Here is a 12,721-nt window from a genome sequence, read left to right as displayed (position 1 = left end):
AAAATCCTGAGTCACGCAGGACTTACAAACAGAGGCATAAATCTTAAAAACACCCTTGCTCAGGGTCCTAATTCAGGAAATATTTTTATGAATAGAAAGCACATAAGCATGTGTTTGTCTCCCACTGAAGCAAGTGGAAAAGAAGCACACGGGTAAGTGCTCTCTGAAATCTGGGCCACAGTCAGAAACCAGAGTCTTTGTAGAATTTATTTCCTCATTCGTTTCAGTGCTGTTTAATCACAAGTCATTCATCTTTTAAGACAGTGGGAAAAACACAGACAACGGAAGCTAAATCGAGTTTGTTACAACTGTTCAATATTTACAGCATTCATAGCATAAAACAGAAGTATTTTTGGTAACTTAAGACAAATACCTTTTTTTCTTTGTTATTAAATGTACCGCAGCAGTCCTGTTAAACAAACCCACTGTCTCGGATATTAAAGAAATTGTTGTTTACATTTACTGAGTCATTTAAGTTAAAAATCTGTTCCTGTTCCAAACCCCACTCCCCTTCATCTTCATCCTCTGGTTCTGCCTCAGACCCATTCCGACTGTTTTCATACAAAAAGATCTGCTCATCCACATGAGCTGGGGCTAACCGGTTTCTCTTTGCACTTACAACATTAGCAGAAGAACCAAAAAGGCGCTCAGGGAAGACCCTCGTGGCCAAAATACACCAGTATTTTTGAAGAACCTTTGGTAAAACTGGAAACAGAGCTAGTCTGTCAGACCACCACTTCAGCGGGTCTTCGTTCAAACCAAGGACCTTTTGTGACTTAAAGTTGCTCAACTCCTCAACAATCTGAGCATGCCATTCCTCCTGGTCTTCCACTCCTCCCGTCTGGCAGAAGATCTCTGCGAGCATGTTGTTGATGACACTTGTAGGAGGAGGAGTAGAAGAGATAAGGATTTTTTTCACAGGGGGCTCTTCTGAAACAGTGAAGAATTTCTCTTCAGTCCTAAAGGTATTTTCTTTTACTTTCTCCAGCAGGCTTTTTGCCTCTTCCACCACCCTGTTTTCAACCTGCTGCCGCTCAAAGGCTGAAAGAAAAGGCAGTTTTTTGTAGCGGGGATCCAAGAAAGTTGCAACGTTGAGAAACATGTCTATCTCAGGTGTGTGCTGGTAGGTGGTTGACAACTCTTTAGCAATCACCTCCTTTGCCATGCTGATTTCTTTCAAATCGTTCTCTTTGATGTTCAAGGTAGTATTCAGAAGCATATGGAGAAGCGGCTTCACCATGCTGATCGTAGGGTACTTTGAGGCAGACATCATCTCTGCAACTTGCTTGAAAGGCTGCAGCAGCTCCACTAGCCCTTCGATTGTATTCCATTCACTGGCTTCCAGCATCAGGTGGTGGTTGTTGCTGTCCTCCACAAGAACAGCTGCAATGACAAACTGCTGCTCCTTGAGGCGCTGCAGCATGGCGAGCGTGCTTCCCCACCAGGAAACGCGGTCGCTTATCAGCATGCAGTGGAGAATATTCTGTTGCTTCTGCTTCTCACTCAGCATGTACATCGCGACCGTAGACTGCTGAAAATACTCCACCAGTTTTCGGCACCTGGCAAGAAGGCTGCAGAGTTTGGGGAGCTGAAAAGCTTGTTGTATTCCTGCATTAAAAGTGTGCCCCAAACAAGGCATCTGTACGGGAATATCTAGAAGAGAGCAAGCTTTCACAATGTCCTTACTGTAATCTGTTGTAGCACCAAAGACTTTTGAATTGATCCCCCACTCAATGAATGTTTCATAAAGGACTCGTGTAATAGTCTCTGCAACGTTATCCTCCGGTACTTCAAATGTTTTTAAACACCGCGAGTTCACCACCAGGCAGTTGGCATGGCTGCTGCTGAGAAAGTGAACCGCAACAGTTACGTACGACCTGTTCTGGTTTTCGCTCCTCCAGATGTCCGTGGATATGCCACACCACAGAACCTCTGTGAGCTCTTTCAGCACAATTTCCCTAATGGCATTGTACTTTTCTGGAATAGCTTTTGTACAGAAGTACTTCCGGCTGGGAAGTTCATACCTGGGGTCTGCTGTTCTCAAGAGGGCCTTGAAGGTGGGTTCATCAACGATAGAGGCTGGGTACATACCCTCACAAATTAAGCTGATGACTGCAGATGTCAGTTCCTGATGCTTTTTGTTTTCGTAGTTCTGGTAGGTCTTCATGATGAGGCTATCCTGAACAACCTGCTGCGACGACTCAGGCTTGATTTTTGAAAACGCAGTGGCAAAGGCTTCCCTCATTTGCTCAGTGTTACTTTTCACAAACTCGCAGAATTCGTCTGGGTGATTTTTCTCGAGGTGGTAGGAAAGGTTGGAGGTGTTTCCTGAGTAAGCAATCTGTGCCATGCAAATACGGCAGTAGATCTTCTTCCACTGTAATATGCATCCTTCTGCATTGGTATCAAACCCAAAGTACTTCCACACTTTACTCTTTGCTCTCGGGTGAGCCACTAACTTTAGGTCTGATGGGGAACCTTCTAAACCTTTATTCTCCATTGCTTCTTGGCCACCGTCCCACCTTTTGATCCTTCACTCATTAATGAGTACCTGATAAAGGCAGTAAGATAAAGATACAATGAGAAAGCACAAGTTTGACCACACTTAATTATGTGAAATCAGTGTTTCTGCAAATGTATCAAGAAACCTACCTTACTAATTACATTTGCAAATTTAAAGATGAGATTTGCAGGAAGTGTGACCTACAGGAAGCCCACTGAAATGTCAAAAACTTAAAAAGGGTTCTAATAACTCACATTCTGCTACAAGCTAGAGGACCTGAGTTTTGTTTCCAGAACTATAATTAGTAGCAAATAACACAATTCTGGGTAGACAAAGAGTAACAACCACCACAGAGTTGATAGGTTACTGTCACACAAACTGGTCATCTGCTATAGCATTTTCCTGTCTCTTTAAGTTATATTAAGGTTTGGACAAAAGGGTTTATCCCTTAGAGTTAGGGATAGAGTAGGGTATCTTCTTGCTTAAGAGATACTGAACTTCACAGTTAACATTTATTTAAATTGAAACCTGATACAGAAGGAGCAAAGGTTTTATTGTTTGTTTATTTTGAACGAAGTTTTGTTAGCTTGATCTAATGGTTTCAGCATTTGGTTTAAAAAAAAAAAAAAAGCCCCCCCAAAAAAATCTGTGACGCAAATTACGGCATAATGCTGCTCCTCTGAAATGTAAAGATGTTTTCTGACTGAAATAAAAGGAGTTTGAGCTTGCATGAAGATTAAGGATGCACATGACACCTTTCCTGTACTTTCTTTCTGAAATCAAAGCTATCTCCTGAACTACTAGTTCTCAATTGTGGTTCCTGGAATAACAGTGCATTATAATTACAGGAAAAACAGACAGGGAAGTACTAATAAATGTTATTATCCACATCAGATGGAAAATAACTTTGCTGTATTTTCTTCAAAAGGCTACAGAAGTCAAGAGAGGGTGACACTCTAGAGATGAGCATGGCAACAAGGCAAGACTTGGCAATCTGTACCTTGGTATCTGCACAGGAAAATGCTTCTTGTGCAGTCACATGCAAGGACAACTCGAGGCCTACAGCATCTCTGTGCACAGTGCTGGAGCTGATATTGCTACACCAAAGAGCCAAGCCACAGCATAGCATGATTGCATGCTGATGCTTTTTCATTTCCTTCACACCACCAGCCGAGTCACCTTGAGAACAAATACCCCTTTGCCAGGGGTCTGGCCACGACTGGGAAGGAAAAGGAAGTCACCAGTTAAACATGGATGTGACCTCTGCCACAAAAATCCGGGAGAAGAGAGCAGGAGAGACACAACAGGAGCATTCCTGCAGCTAGCCTGAAAGCAATGGCATCCCTCTTCTTCCATCCAACAGCTGCACCTGTGCTCAAGCCCAGACATTGCCAGGTGCTAAGAATGGCTGAGTGGGGGAGGAAGAAACAACGGGACCTTTTCATACTGCTGAAAAGGAATATCCCCCACAAAAAAGTATGCCTGCAATCTTCTCCGGTGTATTTCCTGCTGTTGATGAAAATCCCTAAGAAAATATATTTTTCCTCTGAACTAGAGCTGGTCTTTTTAAGCACTTTCTGTACATCTTGAATAAAAAACACACAGACCAAGACTAAACGTATCTAAACACAGCTGTTGGTTTAGAACCAGAATGAAGGATGCGGGGCAAGCATTTTATTGGATTTGTTTTCAGTACTTATATCTGAAGATTATTTTTGGGTGTAGACCCTTTTTTCCTGAGGGGGCAATGTCCTGGCTGCTAGCCTGCCCTCTACAGTGATTCATTCAGTGCCTTTTAAGTTGCCAGGATAAACTATTGATTCAACATGGTAATGCTGCATAATTCCAAAGATGTGCATATCAACAGCACGAAGGTATGCAATCCCACAAAAACTGATGATTTTGAAAGATAAAGCAGGGTAATGTATAATGATGTAACCCTGCCATAGCATCAGACTGTGTATTGACAAAATATGTTGTATCAGTATGCATTAGTATTGCTTTCAGATCCCTCCATTTCAACCCATGGCATGGTCTCTCAAGGATGTATAGAGGCTTCCAGTACTTCATTAAATCTTAAGAGGTTCCCTTGCAGTTACATGGCAGTTCCTGAGAGCAAGGAGGAGGGCACTGTAATAGAAGAGTTGGTGCATCTTTAAAGATGCACCAAAGTTGGTATGACACACTTTGGATCATAAAAAGTTCATCACAGACTGATAAAATGCAAGTTATTTTAGATCAAGGGAGTGCTACAGCTTAACCCCACCTTTCATCCTTATGTATGTTACAGCTTTGCCATCTTTTTTGAGATGGATCTGACACTAATTCAGCTGTCATAATAGCTCAAATATAAACTCCTGATCATCCTCTCCTCAAGTGTTATACAGCATAACTGGCACTATTGGGGGAAAAAAAAAAAAAAAAAAAAAGAAAAAAAGAAAGAAAAAAGGCAAAAAAACTATCACCAAAACCCATAACTCTCATTTTTCTTCAGGAAGAGATTAGTTTTCCTGTTTCACTGACACAGTCTAAGTATTCATAGCCTAGGCTTGGCAAAAAACAGAGCAGCTTCCACTCTGAGCCAAACTGAAGACACAAGCACCAGAATGAAATCCACTGGGCACCTCATGGCCCCTTTGGGAAGTGCTACAGCTTGTTACAAGGGCAGCTGATGGAAATGCTCTCTTTCAGCTTGCCTATCTTTCCATGATAAAAAAACACTGCCACTCTGGCTTCCTGAAACTCTTCCACATGCAGAAGCCTTCAGGCTACAAAGCTGGCTTTCCTTTTCTCCCTTGAATTCCCATCCACACTGAAACAGACTGAACCTTGAGAAGCTGTTGTTATCCTCACCTCCTCCATGCAGCTGACCAACGCCACCAGCCAGTACCCATGCTCAGGCTTTTAAGAGCCTGCAGACAGGATCCTCTGCTGGCCTCCAGCACAATCCACTACCACAGGAGGAGGAAGAGATGTTTCCTGGCCCTAGCACCTTATCCCTGCTCTCCTCAGGGCAGACTGTGCTGCCTCCTCACACCCCTCTGGCCCCTCTCACTCTCCTAACACAAACCCATGACTCCCCTTCTCCAGAATAGGGATTAAAACAAAATACCAAAATGCCAGTAACAACATGCATTGCAGGGGGCAACGATGCTACCCTTGCACCAGGCAGGGCTAAATTTCCCTGGTGGAGAAGGAAATAGGTTCAAAACCTGTAAGAGAGTCACTCGGGTTGTGAAACCAAGCACGGAGATGTGAAGAAACAAAACATGGGGTGTGCAGCCACCCTGCCAACCTTAGCTCTGCCCCCTTGTGCACACACAGCAATGGCACCCTAATTACATGGTAGGGATCGCTGTCGCATAGCCCTTGCCTCATTCAGCACAGGGACAACCATAAAACAGGTGTTTCCTCACTTCTGAAACTACCTAAATAACTCTCACACGCATGCGCGAGAGAGAGGGATTAATTTTTAGATGCTACTTTATTTTTGCCTGCCCTCAATCTTTCCTACCTGCTCATTTCTCTGCCCACCTCAGGATGTTTAGTAGACCAGAGCTCATACGGCTTTGAGCAGGAAGGGCTCAGTCTCTCGATCTGCTTTACTCACATAAACTAAAAATCCTTAATAAATTACTTGAAATTAAAAGATGCTTCTTACTAATTAATATTTTACGATTAATTGTAAAGAAATTCCATACCAATTACTACCTAGAATAACTAGAAATGGAGGCAAATTTAAAATACCTATGAAATCTCAATCACTTGTAAGAAGAACAAGAGTCAGCTCTAAGATTGTCTGAACTTCAGCCACATTATTAACTTCTACAGAACTATTTTTCTACTGATTACAGGTACCAAATTTTACTACCAAGACTTCAGAACTACAAAACATTCAGCATTTAATCTTTCCCAACCAAATTCCAATGAAATGTGTGTAGCAGAAAAGAAAGAGCAGGAGGGAGCTGCCAAATAAACTCCTTGCAAAGTTTTGAAAATACCAAGATTACTATATGAACCTTTTTTGCTATCAATAGGATGACTTTCAGTGACCACATTTTCAGTTTTAATATCCTGGTGTCACAATTTACATGATTTTGTCTTTTACCAATCCACTGATTATATTTTTATTTTTGAAAGCTGTTTATATCAAGATATGGAGTCATGCAGGGCAGTGAAATCCAAGCAGTAATTTCTAAAGAAACTACTAATTTTAGATCACTGAACGCTAACATAATTTGTACTACATATCCACAGTTATGCCATTTATGTAGTTAGTACTTGGAAAAATGCTTTAATATAAGTTAAACATAAGTTCCCCTTTATTTTTGCATACTGATTTTAGTTAGCAAAGCAATCACTGACTGCACTCCATTTATCCCCTCAGCTCCTATTTCCCTTACCTGCAGATCGAGATCAGAATTTCAGACCCACTTCCCTACTCTGTATTGGGGTAGAAGGGCTCAGGCTCACTCCATAGTAAGTATATTTTGGGACTGCAACTCAAAACAATTACCAAGTTTTTGCACTGAATCTAGATTTCAGACCTCAAACTGCCCTTTTTCCCAAAGACTGTCTTGAATCCCATCTACAAAAGCTAGATCATCCCCTGAAAGATCTGAAAAAACAAACAGGTACTTTTAAAAGCCATGCAAAAGCACACATACCAAGAACATGCAACTTTGACTACGGATAAGGAAAAAGAAAAGAAAAATAAAACTAATTTGGTTTACTTGGATTGAAATACTGAATACTTCTTCCTGGCAAGCTCAAGAAGGCAAACTTTTCATGGAAAATTCAGAGACAGAAGGGCTTCCTTGACACCAGACCCCTTTCCTGATCCACTGATCTCAAGGACAAGCCACCAGGCATCCCTCAGTTTTAGCATTCCAAAGAGAGCTGCTGACACATGAAGAGTGGGAACTCTGATGGGGAAACGGGGACCAAGGAGACAAGATCAGAGTCAAGGCTGACTCTGCCACCCTGCCCTTCCCAGTCCTGCTTCCCCTCTCCAGGCTCTCCCCAGGAAAGCACCCTGACAATAAAATGTCTATTCTGGTCAGAGTTACAGAACACTCCCTCAAAAAAATAAATACACTTTTAAACATATGCACTTTTCTAGGTTACTGTCTGGAAAAGTTACTTGTTATTTTCTTACGGCAAGAGTAGATGACTGATCTGAGCTTTAACTAAGCACGTTCTAACCAACACTTAAAACTTTTTGCTGCACTGCAGTCGCTATTTTGAAGTTATTATGGAAACGAGGTTAATCTGGGTAAAAAAGTTCCTGTTGACAAACTGATTCACCTTTCTCAGCAATGGCTGGACACAGCAAGTTGAAGCAGGGCAGCAGGTAACTGCCAAGAGGCAACTCCACGCAAACAGCTATTGAAGAGGAAACTACTTGTCCTTGGAAGAAACCACCCTGCATTAGGGCTGAAAAAAAACTTTCCACATCTGTCAGGTCTGCCTTGGTCTTAGTCAGCTAACATTTCCCAGGTTGGATCTTCACTGCCTTCTTCCAGCATTTCCAAATTCAACACTTCTGTATTGTTTTGTTTTGCTTTAATAGTAGCTAAGAACAGACTGAAAAAAAAACAAAAAAAAAAACCAAAAACCCCAAAAAACATTCAGTTCACATTTTCGTCATGCTATGTCTCTGTGGTTCGAAAAAAAGATTTGGAAAGTGTTACACACCCTAGGCACAATACCCAGGTTCACTTTGCCAAGAAAAACTAATGCTAGAAAAATGCCCAGATGACTTCAAATGTGCGCACATCTGCCCTTTCTGTCACCAGGGTTCTCTCAGTTGTGTAGGGTCTCTGTCTTATGGGAATAAGACAGAAGAATCCAAAGAAGTATCAGGAATTAATTAAAAGTAGACAAAAAGCTACCTGTGATGAAATGCACAAATACCCTCTTACTGTGTGGTGTACTTGTCCCATCTCCTCCTCAGTGCTTCAGATATTTTCTAAAAAAAATTTCATCTGCCTTCTCTCCTTACTGAAACACTATACCCTCCCAATATATATCTATTAAACTGTTCCTTTGGTTAAAACTGTCAACAGAGCCACAAAGGCTTACTTGCTGTTAAGCAGAGAAAGTTAAAGGCACTGACTAGCATGCAGTTGTACGCTCAGCCCTGATGATACTCTACGCATCCATTCAGAGCATAGTTTGCTCTAAGTTTATAAACTCAGAAGCGTTTTAAAGTTTTCAAGAGTAATGTGAGGAAAGAGGAAATTCAGATCTTCGTTTTCGGGCAAACTGAAAAGTTTCTTCTTGTCCGTACTAGGCATGCTGGTTGACCCGAATCGGAAAAGCGTAAAAGCGTAACTTACAACAAATACCTAACCTGAAGTCCTTCGGAGAAAACTACCGAGTGTCACTCACCCAGCTTAAAGGCTGTCAGAGAGCGTCAGCCGGTATCAAAGACTTAAGTTTTCAGAGCACGGCTCTGTTCCCCTCCGGCCGGGGCCCTCGGTTCCAGCCGCCCGTGAGGGCCGGCAACGGGGCCGGGACACGACGGGCAGGAGATCCCGGGCCGGTGGCCGAGCCAAGGGCAGGCTGCCCGCCGCTACCCGCCTTCCAAGCACCTACCTGGGCTGAGGGAGGCTGCGCCCGCGCGGCTCTGAGCCAAGGTCTGAGGCGAAACAGTCAGAAAAGCAAAAACAAAACAAAAGGAGGAAGAGGAGAAGCGGGGACCCCCGGCCGTCGGAGACCCCACACCGCCTCCCGAGGCCGCAGTCAGGCCGGCGTGCAGCCAGGCGCCCGTCCCGGGCCCGGCCCCCCGCTCCGCCCCGCGTCCGGGGCGGTTAGGGGCCGGGACCCGCCGCCCGCCGGCGGCAGCGAGGGCGGGGCCCATGCGGGGCGGGGAGGGCTCCCCGGCAGCCGCAACCCCCCCGGGCCGTTTGTCCTCAGGCGGCGCGGTGGGCCCGGCCCGGCCCAGCCCGCGGAGGAGGAGCCTGGCGGCAGCGCCCGATTCAGGGCCGGGGCCGCCGCGGTGCCTCGGCTCTTGCCTCGTTGTGGGGGGAAGCGGCGCGGTGCGGGCCACCCGCTTCTGCTGCCAAGGTCGCGGTTATCCTGTCCTGACCGTGTGCCCGTCTCCCCGCTGGGCCTAAAAGTCTCGGCCCCGCGCTCCCTGGGGCACCGGCGCTGCCGCCGTCCCCCAGCCCCAGGGTGGGTAGATGGAGGCGCGGAAACTTTCCCTCTCTCTCAGGCCGGGGCTGCCGCCCCCCGTCCCGCTCCCTCCCCGCGGCGCCGGCTGCGGTGCTCACCTGGGGCCGGGGGACAGCGCGGGAGGAGGCGGCGGCGCAGCTGGTGCAGGATGACGAGGAGGCCGATGCGGTACACCCGGAGCAAGGGCACCAGAGCAGACAATAGCGACATGGCCGCCTCCCGCCCCGCGGCGGCTGGCTTGGGGCGAGGCGGGGAAGGAGCTCTCGGCAGGCGGGAGGGCGGGCGGCTGATCCGTGGCTCGGTGGTTCTCTGCCGAGCCGGGCCGGGTCGAAGAGGGGGCGCGGCGTGGGGCTGCCCCCACCCAGCGGAAGGGAAAGCGCCGCCGCTGTCACAGCAGCGCCCGGGCGCGCCGCGGCTCCCGCCCTTCTGGGCATGTGCAGCGGGGGAAGGGCCGCGGCGCGGCCAGCGCTGGGAGGGAAGGGGCGGCGGCGGACGTAAAGGCAGCCGATAGCGACGGGCTGGCGGCTCTTCCACCTCGGGGATCCCCGGGAAGATGGGGTGGGAGCGGGGTGCGAGGGAAACGGCGCTCCGCGGGGGTGTGACTCGGCAGCGAGCGAGAAGCGGCGGCGGGAGAGGGTGAGAGGCTGCCGGGCTCTGGGTGCACACTGGGTCTCGCTGCCAGGTCGGTTCCAGGTAGAGGCAGCCTGAAGTGCCCAGGTGAGGTGAGGGGTGAGACAGCCGGGTCTGCTTCAGAATCCCCTGGCTGAGAGCGCCCAGCGAGCTGTGTCGCGATCCACCTTCTCCTCGGCACAGGTGAGGGGCCCCACGGGCATCGCTGGGGCTGGACAGGACCCTGTCACCTTTGGCAGCCGAATCCTCTCCTCGTCGCGGCTGTAAGGAGATAGCGATTTCTCCAAATGCAGCCCTATGTCCAGAGCACTCTTACACCAGAAGCCTGGATTTTATACGAGCCTGATGCAGGGATTCTGCACAGCGATACCTGGAGTATCAAGGGGTTTGTCTCGAAAGTTTTTTATTTTCGGTTTTAAATCTTCGGCGTCGCTTTTAAGACATCGAGTACTTAGAGTACATCCTACCTACCAGTTCTTCTGGTAGATGGCTGATTTCAGCTACAGTAAATACAGCCCCTGCCAGGGTTTTCATTAACAGAACTGGCAGTGTTTCAGAGGCACAGATGAGCCTCTGTATCAATACAAAACCAAAAATGTGACCAGTTGGTTTCACAAGAGAAGACATTGACCTATATATTCAGTTTCAAATCCTTAGGTAGTATTTTGCCACTGAGCATGATGGGCAACCATGCCGAGTCATGGAATTGCATTTGAAATGTATCTTGTCTTCACCTTTAAAAAATATAAACCTATCCTTGAGAAAAAATACACAACAATATACTTGTTCAATGTCAGATCGGATTGCTCAGCAGAACTGACTGTCTTGTATCAAGAATATGCATAAAGTAATAGGATAATGGGTATTTCCTCTGAGAAAAAAACACCCATTTAATTTTATGTATCTCTTGTGAGTTTTTTTTAATTAATAGATGGAATTATGCAAACATAAATGATAAAGCATCTCAAAGTCACATCAATTAAGGATTCATTCTTAAGGTATATTGTTCTCAACCATGCACCAAGTGGTAGAAAGAGCATCACATAAAAAGACATGAAAGCAGAAGCACTGACATTTAGTAAAGATGAATTACTCTTTCAACTTAATCTCAGTAAAAATCAAATCTTAATTCTTTTATGCTGCTTTACATCTTTCCTGAGAACTACAGCATTCATGAAAGCCCTGAGCAACATTAAACTGTGAAATTTGCCTACAGTGTATTTACACTATTTGTATATAACTATACATGCTTTCTCAGGTTTTCTAGGATAATAAAATCAATTGATGCACATTCAAATAATGGAAATAAACACTCTTCCGTCTTTTTATAGACAACAATATCCAAAGACTTAGATTAAGTGGGCAACAACCAATTAGTTAACATCATGGTCTTACTGGTCCCTCTACTTTTTCTCGAAGTGTTAAAATTATTTTCAACCCTCCATGATTCATGAGTATGGCCTCACAGAAAGGATGAGGAAAATTTTTTTCAACACTAAATTATTTTTTTCTAAAAGCTGATGAGAAGTGAAGTGATGAGAAGTGGAGGAGAAATGAAAACATTAGCAAAAAGCTGTAGGTCTTTGATTCTTTTCAAATGGTGTCTTATAATGCATCCTAATTTTAACTGGTAATTCCTTTCCCTTGGTTTTCACTGGTTGCCATCTTCTTAGTGATTTTTTTTTTCCTTGCAATCATTAACTACGAAGCCTTGAGCGTTCAGGATGGGATCTTGTCCATCTATTGTAGATACCTCACTGACACGTTATTACCTCAATTAAATTTTAGGTGTCTGAGCCCTGGAAGGGACAAAAGGAGCGATCTAATTGCCTCGGCTTTGCTGCATGGGCAGCGAACAGAGAGAGGCACTTCTGAAGACCTGCAGAAGTTGACTGCTTACTTCTTTCCAGCAATAGTAAGTGAGCTCTTGTTGCCAGCAGGCAAAGCCAGCCTGCTCTGAGAGCACAGGTATGCTCTTGGGAAGTCCTCAGAAACACCAGGAACACTCCAGCCACACGCGCTCCAGCCTATCTGCCCCTGCTGTAGGACTGGAGCTGATGAAGCAGTACTGAAGCTGATCACAGTGCTTCCACCCACGCTTTGCATTATGATACATAAAGCTTTAAGAAAGGAAGTGGGTAATATTGCTAGACTCTAATTAAGCCTTGAGCTCAAACTTCCCAGAAGAATAGCATAATCAGCAAACATCAGGTAGACCAGATGGTAGGTGTTGCAGCTGAGAGCCTGTGCAGCCAGGAACGCACAAGGCACAGGGCCACATCAGAGCAGACAAAAGCAAACCCAAGGTTAGCCTGCAAGTTCAGATTATCTCTGGCATGGCATGGAGGATTAGCAGGTTATGGCCTATTTTTTTCTTGTTTGTTCCATGACTATCTCCCATATAACATG

The 12,721-nt window shown here is 45.6% G+C and overlaps 2 protein-coding genes across 4 annotated transcripts in view; both read right to left on the bottom strand.

Annotated features, from left to right (window-relative positions):
* The window catches only part of DHRSX (dehydrogenase/reductase X-linked), a 169,004-nt gene extending 158,921 nt beyond the window's left edge, over positions 1-10,083 (bottom strand). Inside the window, exons 1-2 of one of the 2 annotated variants that reach the window (XM_030446450.1) lie at positions 9,786-10,082; positions 9,104-9,162 (exon numbers count right to left, since the gene is read on the bottom strand). In XM_030446450.1, the coding sequence (XP_030302310.1) occupies positions 9,104-9,162; positions 9,786-9,892 (166 nt within the window). In that variant the 5' untranslated portion in view covers positions 9,893-10,082. Of the gene's footprint in view, positions 1-9,103; positions 9,163-9,780 lie in introns of both variants that reach the window. The other variant, XM_030446439.1, reaches the window with a different exon arrangement.
* On the bottom strand, positions 165-9,864 carry ZBED1 (zinc finger BED-type containing 1). Of its 2 annotated transcripts, none has more exons than XM_030446417.1 (2): positions 9,781-9,864; positions 165-2,551 (listed from the first exon to the last, which is right to left on the bottom strand). In XM_030446417.1, exon 2 carries the CDS (start codon positions 2,498-2,500, stop codon positions 413-415), a length of 2,088 nt encoding a protein of 695 aa, XP_030302277.1. In that variant the 5' UTR covers positions 2,501-2,551; positions 9,781-9,864; the 3' UTR covers positions 165-412. The 2 variants fall into 2 exon arrangements, with proteins under 2 accessions (XP_030302277.1, XP_030302285.1); XM_030446425.1 differs by lacking the exon at positions 9,781-9,864 and adding an exon at positions 9,104-9,179.
* Positions 10,084-12,721: the final 2,638 nt, after the last annotated feature.

The sequence above is a fragment of the Calypte anna genome, chromosome 1 (assembly GCF_003957555.1).
Source record: "Calypte anna isolate BGI_N300 chromosome 1, bCalAnn1_v1.p, whole genome shotgun sequence".
NCBI classification, from domain to species: Eukaryota; Metazoa; Chordata; class Aves; order Apodiformes; family Trochilidae; genus Calypte; species Calypte anna.
The sequence above is the reverse complement of the archived record's forward strand: the minus strand, read 5'-3'. Positions and strand labels throughout refer to the sequence as shown.